The sequence below is a fragment of the Mus musculus genome, chromosome 6, assembly GCF_000001635.26.
Source record: "Mus musculus strain C57BL/6J chromosome 6, GRCm38.p6 C57BL/6J".
NCBI classification, from domain to species: Eukaryota; Metazoa; Chordata; class Mammalia; order Rodentia; family Muridae; genus Mus; species Mus musculus.
In genome coordinates, this window is record NC_000072.6 from 131,284,116 (window position 1) to 131,309,194 (window position 25,079).

Here is a 25,079-nt window from a genome sequence, read left to right on the forward strand (position 1 = left end):
AAACAAAAAACAAAAACAAAAACAAAAAACTCAAACCTCTGTTAAAACAAACAAAAACAAACACCTCAGTAATGTGACAAAGGTAAGTCCTATGAAGTATGGAAGAGGAAGAGTGACACAGGGACTCTGTGGCACCTTCAGTAGCTCGGATTTCACTGTGTATTTCCAGCTGAGAGGCCTCTCTCTGCTCTAAGCTCTACCAACCAGAACAACTTACTGTCCTTAACGCAAGTCACTGATTCAGCCGCAAAAGCAAATACCTATTCTACATCTAGGCTTTGGTACATTTTATTAGAGCAAAATTTCAACAAAAAATGGCTTTTATTTACAGAATCAATTATATATAGAAACTGTCTATTCCATGTGGAGCCAAGAAATAAAAACCATGTAACCTGGGTTTTTTTCATATATTGAGTTTATATATAAAAGTTTCACATTCATAAAAATCCCAAAATTGCCAATAGAAAACCCTTCCTTTAATTAAATATATAAATAATCTCAAAAACATCCCATTCAAATTGGCTTAATCTTGAAGTGTAGACCAATGAGGCTGAACACTAAGCATTTCAAGTCTTGTACCAAATAGTAAAATACACGAAGGCCTTCAGGATCCCTAAAATTTAAAAAAAGTAAAAGTTAGCCTTTGTTCCCTATGAAATATTACCATATAAATTGCTGAAACAAAAATGAAACCCTTATACTAATTAGGTTTATAGACTTAAGGAAAAAGGAATACTCCTGCTGACAGCTATAGTGAACAAGCTAAACAGTTAACAATTCTCTCTCCTATAAGGAAGAATATGTTCACCAGCACTCGCTGCTCTCTCAAGAGAAGTGCACCCACTTAGAAACCCAGAAGAGTACAGAGGCCACATTCTCATCAACTGTAAGAATATATTTATAGATTTAAACATTGGCTGTTCTTTGTAAACACAGATTACAATAATTATTATGCATTCATTCTTTGCCCTTCTTTAACACTTATCTGAAGCACCTACTATGACCTGGGCACTATGATTACTCTGAAGACAGAGCCAGGTTTTCATGCAGCATATACCCAAGCAAGTTCTGATTTAGGGCAACAAGAAGCAATGGAAGCATTAAGGGGACATTGTGAGGGAAAGGAGCATAAAGAAGTGACTCAGTGATTCAGGCCAGCAAAGCTTCAGTATGTGCTGCAAAGAAGCTAAGGACATAAAGGTGGCTCACACATGCCTGTTGTTCTTTATAGTATGGTATAATATGGGCCCAATGAAGCTGATAAATCCCAACAGTTCCTTTCCATTTTCTGACATTATAGCCAGTTTTTTAAATACAAAGCAACCAACAAAAGTGAGGTATTACTATGCACAATGCTGAACTAAGTACTTTAGACAGTGAGATATTGTTTACTTCTCTGACAGACAAGAAAACAAGTGTTTAACTACTTAAAAGTCTGAAGACTAAACTGCCTTGGCTAACAGACAAGCTCTGACATGAGCTTCACTTATGAATCAAATCAGCTCAGCCAAACTTTAATATACTTACTTTGACTGATTTACATCAATAAGAGAACCTATTTTTGACGTGGTAAAAGAAATGTGTTCATCCCCAATTACGATTTCAAGTTCCTGGAAACAAAACAGTAGAGAAAAGGCATTAATAAAAAAAAAAGTCTACCCCAAGGACACCTATATTCATGCTACAAAGAAGTACAAACTTTCCAGAACTTAATAGACAGGAAAAGAAATGTAATCTTCGGCAAGCACAGTGGCACATATTTATAATCCCAGCACTCCAGAAGCAAGGCAGGAGAACTACTCAAGTCTAAGGCCAGCCTGCTCTACAGAGAAAGTTCCAGACCAGTCAGGGCTACACAGAGAGACTCTTTCCAAAACCCAAAAGAAATTTAATTTGCTAACAGAATTATCTTAATGTAACCTCATCAACTGTTCGTGACCAATAGCCTCAGTTTCATGACCAAACCAGAACTGCTTTCCAGAGCCGTGATTTAAAAAAAGGGGGCTCAAACAAAACAACACAGAAATGCTTCTTGTGATGCGGTAAACATGAGAGCTGTCATATTTAAGCATGTGAGAGAAATGATTATATAATACAAATCCATTTAAAATATCTCAAAATGTATTTTCTCTTTATGTAAGTTTCTACAACTATATGACATCAACAGTAGTATCTGCGATGCATCAGGCCCAACTGCTAGGGGATTACAAATACTCTCTGCAGTCCCTAAAATACCTTTACAAGGTTACAGTCTTTACTAGACTTATATCACAAATGTACAATCCAAAACTTATAAAGCACAGAACATACAATGGTACCAATAGCCAGGAGTAACACTGGCTCTCCATAACAGTAATGTTCCTACCTAGAGACTAGTAGTCACTCTATGAAACTCAATAAAAACTACAACTTATAAAACAATGCAATATAACCCAGTTACTCCAGTATCATTATCATCATACACATTTTATCTGTACTACTTATGCAGAAACCTAAAGCCAGTGAAGGGGCTGCGTATTTAATGAATTTTACACTAAACTCTTAAACAGATGCTATCAAAGATAGTCCCAGCTATTTAATCAAACGGCCTAACTATGCACTTCACGAGATACAGCCAAGTGAAAACTAGCTAAGATTCTCTAATAGTCACAAAGGCTTGGCTTAATTGTCCAGCAGCAGTGTCTGGAGCATGCAGGCTACTCCCTCATGGAGAACACGTCACCACTGCACAGATATGAGCACTGGCTCTCCCCAGGTGAAAAACATTTTTATACATAATTCAACCTACTCTGTTTCTGAATTTCTTTTTCTAGAATTGATGTTCAGAAATGTTACTAAGGCAAAGGTAAATAGAAAATATCAACATTTTCTGATGCATATTACAAAGCCACCCTGTGAAAAAGTATATCAACTTATTAATGCAGACAAATCTGCATGGCACATCCTCCCTGTAGGGCAGGTTCCATAGTTTTAAAGCACTCCACTGTTCTCTGTGGACACAGATGCCCAGTGACTATTATGCTAAAGGTGGTATTCCTGTAACTCGGGTTCCCGCCGGACACAGACCACTGCCTCTGCTTCCCTATACCATGCTCTGCACTGTGTTCCTGACACAGAACAGTTACTGCTACTTTCAGCTATATTAGATCTCTCTACAGATCTTTCTTCTAGGCAAAAAGAGTAGCTCATATAAAGTATAAGCCTCAGGAACACACAAAAGTGAGATTAAATATCTTCTCTCTCGACCTTGTACCTTACTCCTCCAGGGGTTGAAAAGACCCAATTTAGAAACCAAACTGTCTATACAGAGTGAAATTGGGCCTGCCGAGATCTTTGGGAGCACTTTGAGAAATATCAATTATTCTGAAGGGAATATGAGAGGCAAACACAATGGTTCACTGGAACAAAGAAATCCATCAGATCTCTCTCTGAAACACTCAAATACATGAATTTTAAAAGACAAACAAACAATTGGAAAAAGTGAATCACTGCACTCAATGAAAAGAACCATAACATTCAAATTTAGCTAGCAATGTTGTACGCACTTACAATAGAAACAATTAATAATAGCTCATTCATAATAAATAATTCATAAATGTCAAAATACCCCAACTTTCTCTGGACTAGCTAGAGAAAAGATGTAGAATACTGTCTAAATTTAGAGCTATGCACTAACACCTGTAGTAGCTGGAGGCAGCAAAGGAAATGATGCTAAGTAAGGGCTGGGAGCTGTAACCTGGAAGGAGCATTGGCTTGCCTGGCATGTATGAACATTGACTTCAACATCTAATACCAAAATAAAAGTTTAGAAAGAATATGAAGCTATATAATCAAAGTTTCAATAAGAAACCATCCTGAAAACACAGCAACTACATTACCAACTTTGACTCTATCCACTTAAGGAGTCACTAGGCACAGACCTGCCGCCCAACCCTGTCAGGGGGTGGCCACAGAGCGTCGTCCTCTTTTGTAATTTCACTGTCGTCAATAATTCTCTTCAGTTCTTCCATTACACTCTTGTGGACATAGGCCTGAAAAGTCAGTTACAATAAGATCTTTGAACGCCTGTCTGTCTTCCCACAGTTCAGCAAGATATAATAAAAGCCAGTTCCAAGTCCTAAATATCCAAACAGAATGGGAGTGAAAAGTAAACTTGACCCCAGAGCTGCAGGATAAAATTCATCCTTCTCACAAATGCTACTCTCCCTACACCCATGTCCTTTACCACACACAGGTGCCATCTGCTCACACTAGCTGCTCTGAGGCCCCATATTCTGCCAGGGTAGTAGGGGTACCAGGCAGCTTACAGTTACAGGGCCAGTATTAGCTGTAGACTGAGGGCACAGCACAAGCACACAGGAGCTGGCACTTGAAGCCCAGCCTAACTTCCTCACCTTCCATTTAAAATTGAAACTAGGAAAGAAGATAGCATTTGAAATGTAAAAGAAAACATCTAAGAAAAAAATTTATACTTCATAAAATGAATTAAATGATATGGGCTGTAAGTATTTAGGCTGACTCCTTTGTTAAAACTGCCACCAGGATGGCTCAGTGGGTAAAGAAAGCCGAGAAAAAATACCTGCGTTCAATCACTAGAACCCATATAGTAAGAGAAAAAAAAAAACAATTTCTACCAGCTGTTCTTTGATTTCTACCAGGCATACTATGTATGTTACATGTGCATACCCATACAAACACACAATAAAAAAAAACTTTTTAAAAATGCTAAAATTGCTGGGCAGTGGTGGCGCACGCCTTTAATCCCAGCACTTGGGAGGCAGAGGCAGGCAGATTTCTGAGTTCGAGGCCAGCCTGGTCTACAGAGTGAGTTCCAGGATAGCCAGGGCTACACAGACAAATCCTGACTCGAAAAAACAGAAAAAAAAAAAAAAAAAAAAAAGCTAAAATCATATGTAATTAAAATAGAAACCTTTCAATCTATAAATTAGTTTCTTCTTGAAAGAGACCCTTGACATAACTTCAGTCAACACAGACAAGATAAATGAACAAAATGTTAAAAATTTGACATTTAAAAAGAAGTTAGCCAGAGGCAGGTGGATCTCTGAGTTCTAGGCTAGTCTGGTTGGTCTACACTGTGAGAGCCAGGACAGCAGGGCTACAAAGTGAGACCCTGTCTCAAAAAAGGAAGAAAGAAAGAAAGAAAGAAAGAAAGAAAGAAAGAAAGAAAGAAAGAAAGAAAGAAAGAGAAAAAAAAGTCAAGCATGTTTGCACGCATGCACACACACATGCATGAACAAATGAACAGAACTTGCCTCTTTTCTGATCATCACGTCATTTTTATAATTACTGTTGTTGGCATATCTAAGCTTCCCTGTGTGGAGAGAAAGAAAGAACATCATGAGTAATTAGAGGTAAAGACAATTTCATAGTCCCACTTTTATTAGTATATCTACTTTTCTCATGCAAGATCAATGCTAAATAATAAATATAAAAGCAGGCTAGTAATTCTTAAAACATTCCATACCTTCAACATAAAATGGGTCAGGTTTGTTAAGGTCTATTTGCTTTCCTTCCTTCCTTTCCTTCCTTCCTTTCCTTCCTTCCTTCCTTTGAGACAAGACCTCACTGTGTAATGAGGTTGGCAGCCTTGAACACACAGGGATCTATCCACCTGCCACTGTCTCCTATGTTTGGGGATTAAAGTTGTGCACAATAAACAGTTTTATTTTCTTAATCTAGCCCTAAACACAAAGTGACTATGTCTAAGCACTAAGTATTCTCTTCAGTGTCATATGTTAGTGGTAAACGCTGACTGCACTCACAACATTTCATCTAATCTCTAAAGGAATTCCAAGAACAGCTTTCACTTTCTCGCCTCTTCACAGGAGATAAAATCAAGTTAAGCAACTTGCAGAGCTGCAGAGTATCAAAAGGTCTGTTTTGCATCAACTCTTTCTCTATTGTTCCAAAGTACTCTCTTAATTCCTTTCCTTCATATTAGTGCATTTTGCTAATAATTTTTTTTAAACTAGGAAGCAAGCAAAGGACATGAACTGCCAAGTTTGTTAGCTGCTTTATTTCAACCCATCCTTCAGACCTCTGAAGCCCCTGGTGTGTGCTTCCCTGCATGGTGAGTCAGTTAGGGGCCCTGATACAGCTGTAATGTCTTTCTCATCTGCTAAACTGACAGGTTACCCTACTGGGGTGTACCCCTCAGGAACTGTAGATCTCATGGTTCATTATTTTCCATGTAAGTGGAACAATGCAGTGGCAGAGACGCATGAGAATAAATCCTTACATAAAATTCTCCTGATACTGTTGGAGGTCTTAATTTGAATGACTCAGGGTGCTAAGAACAAGCTGGTGTTATTCAAATGCAAGAGGAACAAGAACAGAATTACAAGAGGAATAAAATTTTTAAAAAGCAATTAATTTTTTATAAAAATAAATAAAACTAGGGCTGGAGAGATGGCTCAGAGGTCAAGAGAACAGTACTCTTCCAGAGATCCTGCATTCAATGCCCAGCAACCACACGGTGGCTCATGGCCATCCATAACGAGATCTAGTGCCCTCTTCTGGCCTGCAGGTATACATGCCAGTGGAATGCTGTATATATAACAAATAAATAAATCTTAAAAAAAAAAAAAGAAAGAAAGAAAGAAAGAAAGAAAGAAAAGAAAAGAAAAGAAAAGAAAAGAAAAGAAAAGAAAAGAAAAGAAAAGAGAAAACTAGAAGACCACTGCCACAACAACAAAATTTGGGAAACAAGGGTGAAGTTATTAAGTTCTAAATAACAGCAGGAACACTGACTGCTATGCTGACTTCTTCCTAAATGCTTGAAACTTTTGGAATCCATGATCCTCTCCTTACCTATCAAAGAACCTCGTGCAAGTCATGCATAAAGCACTTAAGTAAAACCCATACTGTCCTATAGTAGGTTAAATGTTTGTCTCCCAAGTACCTTCAGCTTTGACATTTATATACTGCCCACTACATAATGAACATTCAAAAATAAAAATTCTTGGTGCAGGTAGGCAGAGCTGTCCCAAGACAGAATTGCCTTACACTACACAGGGAGAGGCTCCAACAAACCCCTGATCATTCTGCTCTCCTCTGGTTTTTCTCTCACCCAGAAACCAAGAAGGTTTCTCAGTTTTATCTCAATCAAGTGTCTCATCTTCTAGGGGCAGATTCTTTTTTGCATGGGGAACTTTGTGAGGGGACAGGGTTTGACTGTGTAGCTCTGGCTTTTCTGAAACTCCATCTGCCCCCAGAGTACTAGGATTAAAGACTCAGGGAAGCTGGGCGTGGTAGCACACGCCTTTAATCCCAGCACTCGGGAGGCCGAGGCAGGCAGATTTCTGAGTTCGAGGCCAGCCTGGTCTACAGAGTGAGTTCCAGGACAGCCAGGGCTGCAGAGAAACCCTGTCTCAACCCCCCACCCCCACCCCAATAAAAAGACTCAGGGAAAACTTTTTTTGTTTTGTTTTTCAAGGTCTGATCATTTACTTCTTTGTCTTAAACACTTACTGTTTACTGGACTCAGACTTAAAAGTAGAAGCTCTCATTGAGGACAGTCTATGTCTCTTGGAAATCTGTTCCTGGTATTTTTTTTTTTTAAGCTTCATTCTCTAGGCCAAAAGTTAAGCTTATTCTGTAGCTACCTTGTTTTTCTTAGTGTGTTGCTTCTTGAGAACAATACATTGGAGATGGTGTTGTTGAAGGACAAGTGACGTAAGTAGATGCTGAACCTTGGGTGCTTTCCTCCTGGATTTCTTACAGCCACTGTTGCAGGGCTTTTCAATAGTTCATTAGCAGACATCGTCTTCTTTAGAGTTACTAAAATGCTTTAAGATTCTGCTAGCTTGTTGGGACCAAAAACAGAGGGACAGGGGCTCAGTCCAGCAGTATCAATATTTTTTTACAATAACCAATTTGAAAGCACTCAGATTGGCATTCATAATATATCAAGAACAGACCTGCAATTCCTCTCTCCAGCTCTCCTTGGTCTATAGAAGTATGCCCCTTACTCAACAGCAGGTACACTCTGCTCTGGGTCAAGAAGCCTTGTTTTGTGGGAAAAGCTTGTTTGTCATTCCCCCAGTCCTTGGTTGTGACTGGGACCACACAACACTTCCCCTCTTCACCCAGAGCATCAGCGGCTACCCCTGTGGCCATTTGCTTCTTGCTGAAAGTATGAAGTTTGTATTGATTGTCCCCTTGAAAGAGTTCTGACAGCTGGTGGCTAGGAAGGAGATTTTCAGACTCATTTAGACAAGGCTGGCCGACTGCCTAGGAGGTGGCACAAAAAGAGCTTCTAGGAGCATTTCCACTGACTCCCTTACCTTTGGCCATCATCCACTAGTGAAGAACTGTATTTCAAACCTGACACATACCACATTCCTGTGTTCAGACACGGGGCTCCTCCCCTATAAAGCAGCTTTAACACATACCATGAATGAACGAGTAGGCCAAAGAGGTCACCTAAAGATTCCATGCATCCTCTGGAGTATCACTTGATAATTCTGTTAACACTCCCGGAGCACAGGTTCTCTGCTCTAAGTTTCCGATTCCTATATGTTCAACTTTTCAGGAGTGGCAGAATTCGCTTTTCTGAATTACTTTACAGCATTTTTTTCCCTCTCACAAACATAACCCATGTCTGCTCTCACAAATACAGCACAAGCCTGCTACAAAAGCAAAGTCTTCCAATGTTGGAATGAAACCCTTCAAGCCCTTCTGGGAGTCTGGGGCATGGTGACACGCCTGTCATCCCAGCATCCCAGAGGCTGAAGCAGGAGGATCGTGAGTTCGAGGGCGGCTTGGACTACACAACAAGGCCCTTTCTCAAAACTAAACAAGTAAATTGAAATAAAGAAGAAAGGAAACACACACACACACACACACACACACACACACACACACACACACACACACACGCTGAAACCCGCTCCCTGGGCGGCTCGCCCTCCCTCGCAGCCCCTCCGCCGCTCACCGTCCGGCCGAAACTCGAACTCCAAAAACTCGTGCCCAAACTTGCCCTTATGCCCGACGTAGTAGCGAAGGTAGAAATCACTACCCATAGACATTTTTACCCTCGGTAAAGCCCGCTATACCGCGGGGCCAACGTGCCGCCGGCGCGAGGTAGTGACGTCACGGGCGCAGGCAAAGCGCGTCACCAAGGGCGCGTTTACTCCGGTAGGGAACGAAATCCCGGAAAACTGAAGAGGAAGCAAGAGACCCCCAAGAGAACTGAAGGTTCGCATTGGAGCCACCACGATCTCGAGCGCTTTTTTTTTTTTTTTTTTCTTTTTTTGGAAAAGATTTTCATGTCTTCGATTTTTACGTTTTAACTCTGTGACGATGTTATACACGTACATGATGAATTTTAGTCGCTCCCACCATGTTATCTTCTCTCATCCCTTCTCCGCTGAACCAGTCTTACCAATAAGCCCTCCTGTACGTTTACGCCTTGTTTTTGTCTGGGTTGAGGGGAGGCTCACCGAGTTTAATAAGGGTGGCTTGCATGAGCGCGTTGGTGGATACAAAGTCCCGGATTTCATTTTGGCATTCTATATTTTGGTTGAGCCACACTCCACCTCTTCCTCATCTACTGCCCCCAACCCTTGGGCCCAAATTATTCCCGCTGCACTTTCTTGTTAAATGTATCCTGTTACACTTCCCACTCTATTTCTTTAACCTACACTCAGTATCCTCTCTGGTTTAATAACCTACACTCACTAGCACATAAATACACTCATACAAAAGCTAAAATTCTATACAAGATTTGTCTTAATACTTCATCATTACCTCACTATAATAATTGCCAGATTTGTCCGTTTTCCTGTATATTTTATCTTAGCAAAGAAATAGCTAGGGATTTTGTTTCTTTGTTTTCTTCTCGTTTGTTTAAATGGGCTTGGAAGGAACAGATGTAAAACCACTTTTACTTTCGAGTTGCCCTATGCTATAGGTGTGTCTTTTTCTGAGTTTTGAACTAAGGTTTACAAGCTGTACTTATTGTGGGTATCTCTGATCTCGAAGCACATTGTAAAGTGGGGTGTGACTCTACTTCCTGAAACTGGTGAACTGAGAAAAGATACATTCCGGTGGCAACCAGAACACAATCTACCAGAGTCCCTTTTGGTAATACTTCAAAATTTCCAGTAGCTAACAGCCCAGACGGAGACACAGAGTAAAATGAATCTGTCTGGTGGGAGTTTGATGTTTAAATAGCACATGAAACTGAAAAGTCCAGATAGTCATCATAGAAGAGTTTTTCATAGTATACTACAACTCATGAGTCACTAAGGGTTAATGGTTAGTACCCTATATATTTGCAGGGCTAGGTCACAGTTCTCAACAGTTTGAGTTGGAAAAATACGGAACATCCAAGTGTAGTCTTGAAGAGCACAAAATGACAGTGAACTGCACCCAGTTCCCTCGTTCCAATTCCTGATCACCTTTCTTTTAGCACCACTGAGTAATCCTATCGGTGACTGATGGCCTTCTGTCACAATCCTAAGAAAAAGAGTCCAGTCTCAGTACTGGTCCCACGTAACCTTGGACAAGTCATTATCTCTCAACCTGTTTGATCATTAACTAACTAGATACACAGTGATCAACTGCCAAACACAGACCTGAGAAAATTAAACAACATGTATATGATATGCTTTGAAATCTATGCAACACGAGTTTTAACAAGCCTTTTTCTATGTGCCAGAGCAGATGGAAGTTAGTAATAAAGCAATCACAACATTTACACCTTCAGAATAAAAAGAAAGCAAACATATAAGGCAAACACCAGCAAAGGGAAGTAACTGGTATAGTAAAGAATGCATGCAATAGAACAGCTCTGTATGAAAAGGGCAAGTAGTTTTATTGGGGGGTGGAGTTAGAAGTTTACAAACAAGGGTGGTATTAAAGAAGACATATAAAAGGTGCTATTTGAATTGACTTTTTTGGTGACCATATTCTGTGAATGTCTTGGCAGTATAGACAAGCATTTCAGTGCCTTAAAGTAAAGCTGGGTGGTGTGAATGTTTGTATTTGGGGAAAGAAAAAAAACCCCACAATATCTACACCTGAAATCAATAAGTTGCTAGACTTATTGGGGTTTGAGAAAGTGGAGTAACTGTCAAAGCAAGTTGGGGCAGGTTCTCTTTGGCCTTCTTAATAGTTATGTAATTGTTAAATTTGCTCACTCCTGTAGTGGGGTGGTAGGCCGCTATTTAGGAAAATATATTAGAGATGTAAATCAACCTTACCATCAGGATGCCCAACCCTTTCAATTTGTCCAGATTTGAGAAGGATTTTTGGGAAGTAAGGGATGGAAAACTTTCAGTTTTAAAACTGAGAAGGACCTGATTTATTACAAGAATAATTCACAGAAACTTAAGCAATGTGTTTTTATAGCCTCTGTGGAAATATCAGCTAAAATCCCTTTCACTGAATTATACAGAAAGGCTTGTTCAGTGGCCTTAGGATGGCTCTCTGTGCATTTCCTTTAAAATTTTCACACATGTATCAAGTTCATGTTCCTATTTACCTAAGTAGAACTATAGATGTCAGGATTTAAGCCTACTTAAACGCAGTGTAAAATACACACAGTGTTAAGACTTTCTCTTTTTTATTAGATATTTTCTTTATTTACATTTCAAATGTTATCCCATTTCCTAGTTTCCTCTCTGAAAATCCCCTATCCCCTGCTCCCCAACTCACCTACTACTGCTTCCTGGCCCTGGCATTCCCCTATACTGGGGCATAGAATCTTCCCATGACCAAGGGCCTCTCCTCCCATTGATGGCCGACTAGGCCATCCTCTGCTACATATGCAGCTTCCTTAAGTTGGCCCATTATGCTCTGGTCCCCTACCATTTCCTATGAGTTCAGACTTGTCCTCTGGAACTTACATGTTTTTTAGATAAAATAGAAAACTACTTACCTAACTCTCCATCTTGTAATCAAGATTGTATCAAAATGGGACCTTTTGAGATGGTAGACCCCGGGGATGTGGGCAGGTGTTTTGTTTACTGAGTTCTTAAATGTGGCTAGTGAGACAGGGGAAACTAATTTTGTGGAACTCTTAATTTTTATTAATGTAAAATAATATTTAAATATCACATGTGGCTAGAGTTTCTGTCGTTGGTTAGCACAGCTGTGTAAGGGTCTCAGCTATCCATAATCAGACTGGAAGTAGTGAAACATACTGTGAACATTTTCCTTTTTCCATTATTGGAGTTCCAAACTAGGGTAATTACATTGTCAGAGTTTACTTTTGAAAGTAGATGTCTTTACATTGATCATGTGAAACTAAAGGACTGTTTCTGCTTTTGCCAACACTGTGGTCGACTTTATAGCATCTAGTGAAACTATTTTGATGTAGGTAGGAAACAAACCTTCCCAACTGTGATGAAAATTGAGGCTTGATGGTTAATGTAAAATATTTGGTGATAATTTTTTCCACACAAGTGTTTTATTTTTTCAATCATGTGTTGATGCATCAATTTCTTTCATTTCTGTTCATTTTGCTTTTTGTTGAGGCAGGGTCTCATGGAGCCAAACTGGCCTTAAACTCACTAATGTAACTTCTGGCCTTAAATCCATAACCTTCTTCTGCTCACACTAAATGTCCTGGCACTTCAAGTGTGCACCACTACACCTCCCTTTTTTTAGATGTGGCTCTTGCTTGGAGTCATTAATATTTTAATTGCTCGGCTGGGTTCCCCCACCCCCACCCCGTGTACAGAATGCTCTTCTTTTGAACTCTTTTTATGTATCCTCTGCCCATCTACATCTTTTTGTCTATTTAAAGTGACCAAATAATTCCCGCCTTCAATTTTCAGAAACAGTCTCTAATCATATCCTAATAAACAGACAATAAGCTTATATTTTCATTTTCTGTCAGTATAATTGTTGTTTTATACATTTACAGAATAAAATGTCAGAGCTGTCTCTTTCAGTGAAATAAATCTGTGTAGCAATAGCATTATGTAGTCTAATCGAGCATACTGAAGTTGGTACATTTTGAGAAGGAAAAGCTAAAATGTGGTGGCCTGTTTCCATCCATATCCCTCTGTTCACCTGTCCTTTTTTATTCCATCTTAGATTTCTTTATGGATTTCAGCCATGTCTTTTGCCACTGTATTTGCTTTTCAGGTAAATCCCCATCATTCAGGAACACCACACCCCCTAAGACCACTAGTTATCAGGCAGGATCATAGACTACCATGGTGCAAAGGAGTTAATTTCATTACTACATCTGGAACTCTTAGAGTATGTTAGGTTATCCTATGATTTAAACACTAAAACAGAACTTGTAACTTACATTGAAACAAACACAACCTACTAAATTAAATATTGTAGGCTCTCCTCTGGTTTTCTACATGTTCCTATGTCTTCTTATTTCATTGATACGCTAAAGCATTTTATACATTGTTGTAGTAAGATTGAGAAAGTTCTATTAATGTACACTAATAATTTTATTAACCTGTTTTATCTTCATTTAAAATGAAGAAAATGGAGCTGGAGAGACTGCTCAGTGGTTGAGGCTACATGCAGAGGACCTGAGTTTGGTTCTCAGCACCTATGTCAGTCAACCCACAGCCAACAGGAACTCCAGCTTCAGGGAATCCAACCCGACCTTCTGACCTTGTTGGCTACCTGTATCCACCTGCACATACCCAAGAAAGGAAGAGCAAGCCACCCTCTCTCTCATTATGTCTCCTCCCCTTTAACATACATGCTGCATCCCTGTAGACAACCTATCAGCCCTTCACCTGTGTATTCCCTTTTCTAGTTATGATCATGGTTTTATCTTTTACATGTGCAACTTTTAGCATGTATGTGTTCAGCGTATGGCAAATTTGTTAAGTGTGCGCCATATGGAGATCACAGGAAAACTTTGGGTATTCATCCTTGCCTTCTACTTTATTTGGGCTTGGGTCTTTTATTGTTGATTACTGAGTCTGACAGGTAGCCAGACTGTAAGATCCTGGGGATTCCTGTGTCCATTCCCCATCTTGTCAAAGGTGTGCTGGTGTTACAGATGTATGCTACCACATCTGACTTTTGACATGGGTTCTGGATATCCAAATTCCATTCTAAAAACTTGGATGGCAAGCACTTTATTCACTGAACTATTTCCCTAGCTCCACACTGGTTCTTCTTACCTCAAAGTTGTCATACATTCCCAAAGAGTCCCACTCGTGGAGTCTTTTGTATTCTTTCTGTCATTACATGACCTTTCCTTTGGGTCTCAGGTTGTATGACATTTATTCAGAGTCTTCACTCTGCACTCCCTTCTACTATCCCATAGTTAACATAAGGTTTTAATTAACAGGTGACTACATATAAATACATCCTGCCTAACTGTATTCAAAGCTTCCTGTTTCTTATCCAACATGTAACCCACTGTCTGGCACAGCAAGCTTTGACACTCAACATTTTCTAAATATTCAAATGAGAAAATATTTTGTAAAAGTGGCTCAAATTAATATCTAGGAAACAAAAATTGGATCCCATCCTTCTCCAGCTCACTTAAATCCTGACTACTCACTGTGGTATCCCCACAGAAACAAGAAACATTCTTCCTTTAGCTGACTCATTATGACTACACCAAGATTTCAGTTGATGCCTGGGTGTCAGTTTCCAGCTGCCAGTCATCCTTACCACAATAGCTCTCCCTGTCCTTCCCAAGGTACCAGGGTGATCTTGCAAAGTCACAGGTCAGCTTGTTTAATAGAATTACCCTCACTGTGATACTTACAGTATTTTGAAATCATGGAAGACTATAGTCATCAGCCCAAAGCCCACAGCCCACAAAAACATGATAGCTCAAGACCAGTATAGAGCATTTCCCTGTGTGTGTAAGGCCCTGGGTTCAATTCTCAGTGCTAGAAAATAAACAAACCATGGTGACAATTTAATCATGTGCTGCTCATACCAGAACACCATCTTTTAGGCATGTTCTACCATGTGCTATCACTGGCCTGTGTTTTTTACCACAGTATATGTTTTGTTTTTAAAATGGGGAAAAAAAGAAGAAAGAAAAGAAATTTTCCGAGTTAGAAAGGGGAAAAACTAGTATTTATTGAGAATATATTATATTCTACATAATACACAAATACATATTCTCATTGTTCCTCACACCAACCCTGTGAGGTAGAGAGTTATCTCATTTTGCACATAAAGAATCTCTTTTTGGAAACTATAGGTTCTCTAATTTTCCTAGTAAAATAACTCCCATTTATTTTCTTTTAGCCTCTTTATTATAGAGATTTTGGCAGCTATACACCTGAAAAGTCTACTTTTGGTCAATAAATACTAGTTTAATGAGTTGCTTCACAGTTATTTCAATGAATGGTTAAAAATTAGAAGCTACCATCCATTCCTATAAGATTACTTCTTCTCTGTACCTCTTAATGACCACCTGGGTTACTAAGTCTTCTTGCTCGACTTTCATGCTTCCTATTTGTTATACACACACACACTTTTTATCCCTGGTTCTAGCTTTGGCTCTATAGGCTGATTCTCCTTAGTCTTACAGGAACTGGCAAACAAATGGGATGAACAATGTTCCTAATCATGAAATGACTCCTCCTGCTTCTAATTAAACTTAGTATCATGCATGGTCCACCTGCCTCAGAGTTCAATGAAAGGATGCTCTTCTATCTATAGTCAAGGAAAGGCTCAGTATTGTTTCTTATAGATCTTCTTCAGCTCTTCATAACGGGACGAGGACTTTTACGTCCCGTCAACATAGATGAGACAAAGCCTTTCCTTGAAGGATATATTGACTCACCTTAACACCTCTTAGCAAAAAGAACCTAGAATTTTCTTTCTCATGAATTCCAATATTCAATTCATGGTTAAAAATTAGAAGGTGTTCATTCATGCCCATCTGGTTTATTTTTACTCTGTAATAGTTTAACTTAAAAAAAAAAGAAAAGAAAAACTAGTTTCAGTAGTAAACCAGCCTGGAGTGAGTGGGACCAGCCCTTTTGCCTAATTCCCTTACAATCATTGCAGATTTTAAAAACCTCCTTTAGAATGACACGGTCCACCACTTATACTTCAGCCCTTGGGACTGGAAAGCAAACTACAATTGATGGTGATTCTTAGCTCAAGAGTACATGGTATGTAGAGGTAGAGCTTCATCCAGCAGCATTTCAGATGTCTAGGAAAATGTTTAGGGAAAGATGCAAGATCCATGTCCTTTTTTCTCCCTTGGTGGGCCACAGAAAGTTCCTTCTCTCTGTTCTTGAAGGAACTAATTCCACCCATATATAGTCATTTGTCTAGGACCATCTTCAAAGGACACTGAAGCTATAGGAAATGCTTTCTGCCCTGATGCCAGCCACATCTGCATACAGTTCAGGCACCACCAACTCTGGCACTTGCAACACAGCCTTGTCATCGGCAGATCTAGAAGCAGCTTCTAGGCGCTGGAGCAGCTGACCAAGTAAGGGGCGGCTGTCCTCACTCCAGCGCCAACAGCACTTCATGATGTTGTACCTGTGAAAGGAAAGGAACATAGTCCCTCTTCAACAACAAAATAAAACGCTCAGTTCTTTGATCTTCCTACTCTGTCTCCCTATATTCTAGACTATATTTCCAGAAACTGGTACTCTACCATTTTCTTTGTATCAACTCTCAACATCCTATCAATGTGATTTTTTTTATAATAGAATATTAGAGATGTTTTTCAAACCACAGAATGTCAGAAGAGCCCTGCCTTTTCCAAAATGCAGTGCAATCTTGTAACAAGGCTAGGAGAAAACTGTCCGTTCTATTCTATGGAATGAGGGGTAGTGCTTAGACTCATCCAATGTTTGAACTATCTTCTCATCAGAATGTTAGGTTCTTTAAGGTCAGGACCCTTCTTCTGGAATGAAAACATAGGTTCCTAGTCAAGTCCTCAGTGATAGCCTCAAGATTGTATGAGTGGATGTGTGTATGTATGTATGTATGTATATATATATATATATATATATATATATATATATATATATGATAATTAAACATATATGACACATTTATATATATATATGATAATTAAACATATATGACACATTTATGGCTTGAGCCTGAACTGTCCCTCTCCACAGGCCCATGTTTTAAGTGCTTGTTGCACTAGGGGAAAGCTTTTGATAGCCATAGCCATCCTAATCCCAGCCTACATTGAGCACCTCCTGGTCCACAAGCATGTGAACAAACTAAGTGCTCCTGAAGCCAGAGACTGAGCACCTCTGCTCTGACTTCTGCACCATAATGGAACTGTGAGACAAAGTCAACCTTTCTTCCCTGAAGCAGTTTTTTTTTTTTTGGTGGGGGGGGGGCATAGTTTGTCATAGCAATTAGAAAAGTGGCTGATACAGTTGTTGAGCAGAAGTGATTTTGTTTTACCTCATGCTTCATTTATGTCTGGGCATTAGCACATTAAAGACAACTAAAGATCCTCTGAGGCACATTTAAAGGGGTGTGGTTAAGTAGGGAACACACCATGATGGGGGAATTACAGAATCTCAAGCCTTTAAGAGCCTCTTACATGGCATGTGAGCAGCTGCTGGGTCTCTTCATGATTTTCTTTCTCTGAAGATATTGTAGGATGCTGGTGGGAGGGACTTCAGGGTATGGTGGTGCTCCTGTCAATATGGAAAACACAAAAGCAGCACGAGAGCTTTTAAATATGAAAGGAGAATAACACCAATCTCCTGTGACCTGAAAAGCAGCCTCTAAAGCATAACCATGGGGAAACTATGTACAGTAGAGTTGCTCCTGTGGATTGTGTGAACATGCAGAAAGGGTGTTTTGGAGAACAAAGGTAATGTTAGGAGATCCTGAGGTTTAAGCAAAGTAACAAAATGAGGCAAGCCAGGAAATAATACCTGCCTTTCATTCTTCATAATACAAGAGGAACCACAGTTTCTAAACTGAAGAAAACATTTTTACATTTATATGATATTGCTATGGGAATTGTTCTCTGGGTTTGAAAGCATTCTATAGAGATGGTATGGTTTATGGAAAAGAAAGGGCGAAAAGGAGAGCTAGAGAAAGTTAAGAAAGTCTGGGAGAGGAAGACAGAAGAAAAGGGATCATCATTTTAGTAGACTTTAGAGGAATGAGTCCCAGAATACATGTCAGCCCAGTGTAATTGTCCATCCTGTCCTGAGAACACTTTCTCAAGGACTACAATACCACCTTCCAAAAAGCCAGCTTGCCTGTTCACAGCGAGGTCATACTTACCTAGAGTCACCATCTCATAAAGCAGGATCCCAAAGGACCAACTGTAAAAGAAACAGAATCACCCACTTAATTCCTGTCTTTATCTGTTCTCAAGAGAGCTTGCTTTAACACCACAGAGGCGATTAATGAGTCAAGGAGAGCTGGATTATTTAACAGAGTTATGAGAGGACATTTCTGTCTACATCCTTCAAAATATAATCTCTTCAAGGGCTGTGTCTATGTCCCTTCTTCATAATATATGTTTGCATATATTATGTTATTATATAATAACACTTGTTATTAGCATGTGTGAGTATACACTACCTAAAACAGAATGCCCTCATTTATCTTTTTTCATCTGTTCCTCCCCTCTGTACCCAAACTCTAGCGTTTACTCAACAGGAACCAAACCAAACAGAGATCCTTAATTTAATCACAGCTTTCTCAGCTGACCTATTTACTCAATCCTAGGGAAATATTAATAAAATAAACCAGATATTTGGACAGGGAATTTGGCTAATCAGTATGACTTGAGAGGTACATAGTTCACTACTAATACCATCATTAAATAAGCAATGTTTTGTAAGTAAAACTGTCCATAGTCTGTTGAAAAGTAGGTATCAGAGACACAACAGTGGAAGCATCTTAACTGACTCATATTGAGATGTAAATCCCCGATGCCTCCTGTGGTACAGATGCCAAGTAGGGTATTCTGCATGAATTTGCTTCTTCAAACAACTTGGGTATATGATTCCTAAAGGTCACTTTCACTTCTTACAATCCTGGTTATACTAACTAGCTGTATATGTGATTATAGTTATGCTGTGTGATCACTAAGTGCTCTAGATGCTACTTAAATAGTTGCATAAGATATATCTTTAAAAACACATTGAGCCTGGCGTGGTGGCACACGCCTTTAATCCCAGCACTCGGGAGGAAGAGGCAGGTGGATTTCTGAGTTCGAGGCCAGCCTGGATGACAGAGTGAATTCCAGGACAGCCAGGGCTGCACAGAGAAACCCTGCCTCCAAAAACCAAAAATAATAATAATAAATAATAATAATACATTGAATATTTTAAAACTAATCTATAAGAGTATGTTGCTTAAAAGAAAATGTGATGTAATTGTACTACACCCCTGAAATACTAACACTTGAGAGGCTGATGAAGAAGGGTCACCAATTTACGTACAGTCTGGCTACAAAGGGAGACTCTTTGTAAAAAAAAAAGCTTGACCTGAATGTGGTGGTGCACGCTGTTAATTGCAGCTCATGGATTTATGTCATGCAAAGGCAGACAGACTCCTGTGAGCTCAAAGTTAAGAGTGTTCTACATAGCAAGTTCCAGCTAGAGCTATATAGCAAGACCCCCCATCACAAATAAATAAAAATTCAAGCAAATAAAGTATTATAAATGATAAATTGTAATGATGAGTCAACTGTTAAAAAAAAAAATGAGGTGAGAGCCAGGCAGTGATAGTGCACACTTTTAATTCCAGCATTCAGGAGAAAGAGGTGGGTAAATCTCTGACTTCAAAGCTAGCCTGGCTTACAGAGATAGATTTAGGACAGTCAAGGCTGCACAAAGAAATCCTGTTTTGAAAAAACTAACGCAATACAAAATGGCAAAATGTAGGGGGAAACAGTAAAAGACTCAGATTTCTCACAAATATTGTCAGGTGTCTCATTGTACTAAGAACCATCTCAAAGAGGCATCCAGCCATTAGTCATCACTACAGCTGCTATTCAGAGAAGAAACACAATTTATATCTGGGCATGGTGGCAAACACGTGTAACTCCTGCATTTGAGAGGCAAAGGCAGAAGGATCTTGGTTTATGTGCTATACTTGGATGTTCAAGACCCATCATAAAATATAGATTTCTTTTGCTTTAAAGATCTGATAAATAAATATTTATGCAAAAAATTTCACTTATCGTGACCTGGGAGTGGAGAGATAGATCAGTGGTCAGTGCACTTTCTGTTCCTGTAGAGGACCTGGTTTCAGTTGCTAGCACATAGATATTGATTGGCTCACAACTTCCAATAACTCTAGTCATGGGGATTCGACACTCTCTTCTGACCAACATGAGCTCTTGTACATACATGGTCCTCATAAACTCATCCAGGCACGTATGATACTAAGTAAATATTTTTAAAAGAGGTGACTTAAAACATATGTATATATTATTTTATTTCAAAATCTTCATTTCCTGGCTCTTAAGTAGTCCCATGCCCTAAAGGTTAAAGCAAGACTACTAAGTCCTCTGACATGGACTTGAATAATATGAATATTTTCATGTTTTCCTTTCTAATGAAAGCTGTAAATAATTGATTACAAGCCTATTCATATTCAGGGGGAAAGCCCAGGTCACAAAGAGAGGAAGCAAAAGAGCAGAAATAACATACATATCTCCCCTGATGCTTGCAGGTCTCAGGAGAAGCCTTTCTGGAGCAAGCCACTTGAGAGGGATGGTGCTGGATCGAGCAGAGGAGATGGCCCCATGGGCATGAACTTCATAAGCCAGGCCCAGATGACAAAGTTTGGGAGTCAGGTCACTTTGGATCAGGATGTTCCTGGCAGCCACATCCCCATGAAACAGGTGCTTCTCCTGCAGGAATTCCTATCAGCACATGATCAAAAGTAATCAGCCTTCTGTAGGTCAAGTTTCACAGATAAGACAGTCCTGGGGGGCCTTCAAAAGACAAAGGTCTTCTCTGCTCCCAGCACTCTCATTAATCATTTCCAAAACAGGGTAAGGGATTCGAGCTTTTCACCTTTGGCTGAGGATTACCAAACTTAGTGAATAATCCAAATGGCTCTAACGCAGGGATTTCACTCCAATGCTAAGGATGGATCCTGGTGCTTCCTGCATGCTAGATGAGCACTCTGCTCTATGTTACATGCTCAGCCCAAACACTGGATTCTGAAAGCATAACCACATGTGCTGTGGTCAACCCAACTGCTACCCCACCCTTAATTGTACTTTTCCTTAGATGGTACTCAGGTAGATTCTGGAACAGAGAGTATAAAAGCTGAATGCCATGTCATAAACTTATACAAGTGTTCACACTATTTCATTCTGTCCTTATAGCTAGATGAGGTATCTTTAAGGCCAATGCAAAGGAACACAGAAAGCCATACATTCATCAGGTGATTGTGCCCAGATCTGAATTCCTTATCTCAGGAAGTGGTACAGACCCTACCAATCCACTAATAATCCTTAAGCCAGGCTTCAGATCAAAATTCTCTGAGAACTTATAAAAATAGACTTTAAGGTTTTTAACACGGATTTATTAAGACACCATCTAGGGAGAGAGAGGTAGTGACTTGCATTATAAAGGATCAAAGGATTCTTGTTTGGTTAGAAAAGTAGGTAAAAATCAAGGTGGCTGCTGACACGTGCTGCATCACCAAACAGAGAACAAGGAAATTTGGAAAGCTAAAGTGATAGTTTCCAATCACTGGTGAAGAAAGAGTTCAGGACTAGCAGTCCTCTATCTCTTGGAAAATTTTTAGAACAAATAAACTAAATATAGTGAGAAGAATTAATATATATGTAAGGAAATTATTCTATTGTGAGAAGAATTGAAGAATATACTAAATTTAAGGTCACTGAAGGTAGCCACAAATATCCTGGCTTGTGACAGGTGACACAGTGCCTGATGGGTACATCTGCTTGATGTGAACGCCCCTGTAGAACACCTCTGCATTTATGATTCCAGAGGTAAGATAGACTGAAGTTCATAATTCAGTAGTGCTATGACTATACCCCCTAAGATGCCCAGACAACTGCAAAGTGAGAGGTGTTCTTTCCTATCCCATGGAAGCGCCAACCAGAACATCACTTCCTTTTTACTCTGCCTTTTCCTGTTTCCATTTAGATATTCTTCAGATAGGCCAGACATGCAGCCCTTGCCTAGCAAGAGGCCTTGTGTTCAATTCCCAGCACTACCACCACACACACACACACACACACACACACACACACACACACGCACACACAAGTCCCTTTAGACCCCGATACATTTCATATATTGTGGTAGCAAAATAAAATAAAGCTTAACATCATGGTTTCACAGAGCCTTGATCTATTTTAAAATAAAATCCCTTAGAAAGACAGCCAAATAATTTCTCAGGCATAGTTATAGAAACTTCCTGAGTAATTCTGGTAAAGGTAATTTTTTCCTGTAACCCTGAATTCTTAAAACCTGATTTTAAAATAAAAGACTGGTTGGCACTTTCCTGTTTTATTTCCCTTACCCTTGCTCCTTATTTTTCAAAGTTTATATAATACATATATTTTATATCACATCTATTATCACAGCAAATATCCACCCCACACAATCTGAGCTGGTTTGTCTTGTTCTTTGATTATGAGTCTGCATCTCTGTCCTTCCACCTATTTCTTTCCTTTCTCTGAATCTCCTCCATCTTCTTTCCCTTCTTCCCTGATTTACATCTACATAGGTTCAAATACCAAATTTGCTTTTAAATTTTAGGCTAAGTAAACTTTCACAATCCTTCTAGCTTGCTGTACTAATCCTAAATTAGAGGTCTTCTGCCTGGAATGCCTAATTGTGCCTTGTTTATAAATAATTTTATGAATAAGGGGCTGAAAAACAAACTGCTGGTGAAGGGTCTTCCCCTAGCTTTGTCTAACTAACTTTAAAATAGAGTTACCATTTAGAATTGTCAATGTCAGAAACTTAGCATAACTACTAGGCCGATTAGAAAATACCACCATCAGTTTCCATTGATGCTGATCTTACCAGGGCCAAAAGGATCTGCTTTCCAATGTGATATATTTGTTTTTCTGTGAGATCATAGAGCAGGCCATCCATGGTCATCACATCCTAAAGAGGAAAGAAACCTATGTAAAAATGACTTAACCATATTTTTTAAATTGTGGTAGAGAAACTCTGAAATACAGATATCAAAGCTAAGGACAACATAACAGTACAGGGATTAGGAATAAGGAGACCTGACTGGAGAGATGGCTCAGAGGGTCAGGATGCTCGTCACCAAACCAACCCAGAATCCACATGGTGGAGGCACAGAAGTGACTCCCAACAAGTTGTCCTCTGAATTCCATGTGCCTCTGTTTCTCTGTCTCTGTCCCTGTCCCTGTCCCTGTCCCTGTCCCTGACTCTGACTCTGACTCTCTGTCTCTGTCTCTTTCTCTCTCACACACACAAAAATAAGGAGAAAGAGAGAGAGAAGTACAAAAACTTAAGATATATTTATGTTTCTTTTATGAGTGTGTTTGCCTACATGTATATATGTACACCTCATGAATTTCTTATGCCACTGGAGGCCAGAAAATGGCATCTGATCCCCTGAAACATAGAATTAAAAATAACTGTTAGCCTCCATGTAGGTGCTAGGAACTGAAACCTGGTCCTCTCCACAAACAAGATGCACTTTTAGTTGCTGAGCCATCTTTCTCTACCCTGAAAAGTATATAAGTTAGAGACAAACATTAGATATGTTCAGATATGCAGAGGCATGAGGTTCCCTCAACTGCAGAAATGCTAAATAAAGAAAGCAGTTGAACAGGCAACAGGCAAGAAAAACAAGCAAGGATGCCGCTCTCCACTGAATAACACAAGTAGTTTACCTGGGGCTGTGTGTACAGACATGCACATGATTAATATAGCCATAGGGAATGCCTACATATGCCAGCCTGTTTAAAAACTTGGTATTCAAAGGTGAAGAAAATATGTTTTTTTAAAAAAGAAAAATTAACAAACAGAAAGAAATTGGGGAAAGTCACAATGTACTGTTTCCCATCTGAGCCTGATAGCTGCTGCCTTCGAGGTGTACAAAATGCCAGCTGTGTGACCCAGAATCAGGAAACAGTAAGTAAATAAATGGCCAAATATGGTAACTGCCACAAAGGAAATGTGCAGCACCCATCAGACCACTCAGTGCTAGGAGGAAGAAGAGAGCCACCTCAAGGACAGACTCTGAAGAGTGGGAAGTGGCTTGTTGGCAAGAGCACAGAACCGGTGGCAGGTGGATGATCTCTTGAAAGGTTTAAACTGCCCGGGTCTGCACTCCCTTATCCACAGCACAGGGCAGACTGCAGTCCACAGACACCTTTCCACCCACCTCCAGTTGTGTGAGGATCAGCCCATCTCAGGGTCCAATTAATCCTGAGCTGACTAATAAGCAAGTGAGAAACCAGGGATACTGGTTTCTTCAGATCTTCAGGGAGGAACATGTAGAAAACTAAGGATATTATTATCAGTATTTTGTTGTTTTAGTAACTTTTTGATTTTGAGATTATCATGTAATTATACCACTTGCCCCTTCCCTTGCCTCTCTCTAAACTTTCCAAGCTTATTTTCCCCCTTGCTCTCATCTCCTTTCATTAATTATTGTTGCATGTATGCTTGTGTATAACTATATAAATCCAACCTTTTCAATCTGTATGTTACTTGAGTATGTATGTTTTCAAGAGCTAAACATTTGGTATTGGATAACCAATTGATAGATTTTTTCCCTTATTAATTTTTTTAAAAATGAAGTCTATGAGGATCTAGGAACTTCTGATTGTTTTATTTTTAAGATTTTGGCACGTAAAATTGTATAGCTGACTTTTTCCCTTGTCACCTCTGCCACAGTAGGGTACTCTTACAGAGTGGAAAATACACTTAGTAAGAAGAGAATAACCATTATTGCTGAGAATAGTATATAGTTACATGACTATCATATTAGCAGCTGCCATCTTGATTGCTTATTAAATACTAATTGCTGTTATGTTTTACATATCTAAAGTCTCTCACATTTTATTATAATTTATTTATAAAACTCAGGATCAGAATTTGTTTTCCAGGCCAGGCATGATGGCACATGCTTCTACTCCCAGCATTTGGGAGGCAGAGACAGTC

The 25,079-nt window shown here is 39.4% G+C and overlaps 2 protein-coding genes across 7 annotated transcripts in view; both read right to left on the minus strand.

Annotated features, from left to right (window-relative positions):
• Positions 1 to 273: 273 nt before the first annotated feature.
• Magohb (mago homolog B, exon junction complex core component) lies at positions 274 to 9,129 on the minus strand. 2 transcript variants are annotated; one of them, NM_001327860.1, is made up of 6 exons: positions 8,957 to 9,129; positions 7,626 to 7,825; positions 5,274 to 5,332; positions 3,921 to 4,031; positions 1,528 to 1,610; positions 274 to 613 (listed from the first exon to the last, which is right to left on the minus strand). In NM_001327860.1, the coding sequence occupies exons 3-6, from the start codon at positions 5,286 to 5,288 to the stop codon at positions 514 to 516; spliced, it is 309 nt and encodes a 102-aa protein (NP_001314789.1). In that variant the 5' UTR covers positions 5,289 to 5,332; positions 7,626 to 7,825; positions 8,957 to 9,129; the 3' UTR covers positions 274 to 513. The 2 variants fall into 2 exon arrangements, with proteins under 2 accessions (NP_001314789.1, NP_079840.2); NM_025564.2 differs by lacking the exon at positions 7,626 to 7,825.
• A 5,888-nt stretch (positions 9,130 to 15,017) lies between these two features.
• Styk1 (serine/threonine/tyrosine kinase 1) overlaps positions 15,018 to 25,079 on the minus strand; it is a 54,704-nt gene continuing 44,642 nt past the window's right edge. For 4 of the 5 annotated variants that reach the window (XM_030255392.1, XM_030255391.1, XM_006506131.3 and 1 more), the window contains 5 exons: positions 22,956 to 23,039; positions 20,592 to 20,806; positions 18,208 to 18,248; positions 17,510 to 17,606; positions 15,018 to 16,476 (listed from right to left, as the gene is read on the minus strand). In XM_030255392.1, the coding sequence (XP_030111252.1) occupies positions 16,272 to 16,476; positions 17,510 to 17,606; positions 18,208 to 18,248; positions 20,592 to 20,806; positions 22,956 to 23,039 (642 nt within the window). In that variant the 3' untranslated portion in view covers positions 15,018 to 16,271. The remainder of the gene's footprint in view (positions 16,477 to 17,509; positions 17,607 to 18,207; positions 18,249 to 20,591; positions 20,807 to 22,955; positions 23,040 to 25,079) is intronic. The other variant, NM_172891.2, reaches the window with a different exon arrangement.

What these genes read in the sequence shown, in the direction of transcription:
- Magohb (NM_025564.2), bottom strand. Translation starts at nt 9,050, where the DNA reads ATGTCTATGGGTAGTGATTTCTACCTTCGCTACTACGTCGGGCATAAG. An exon ending in GTTCGAGTTTCGGCCGGACG is followed by an intron (nt 5,333 to 8,956) that starts GTGAGCGGCGGA and finishes CTCTCCACACAG; the next exon opens with GGAAGCTTAGATATGCCAAC. An exon ending in CTGACAGGGTTGGGCGGCAG is followed by an intron (nt 1,611 to 3,920) that starts GTCTGTGCCTAG and finishes TTTTGTTTCCAG; the next exon opens with GAACTTGAAATCGTAATTGG.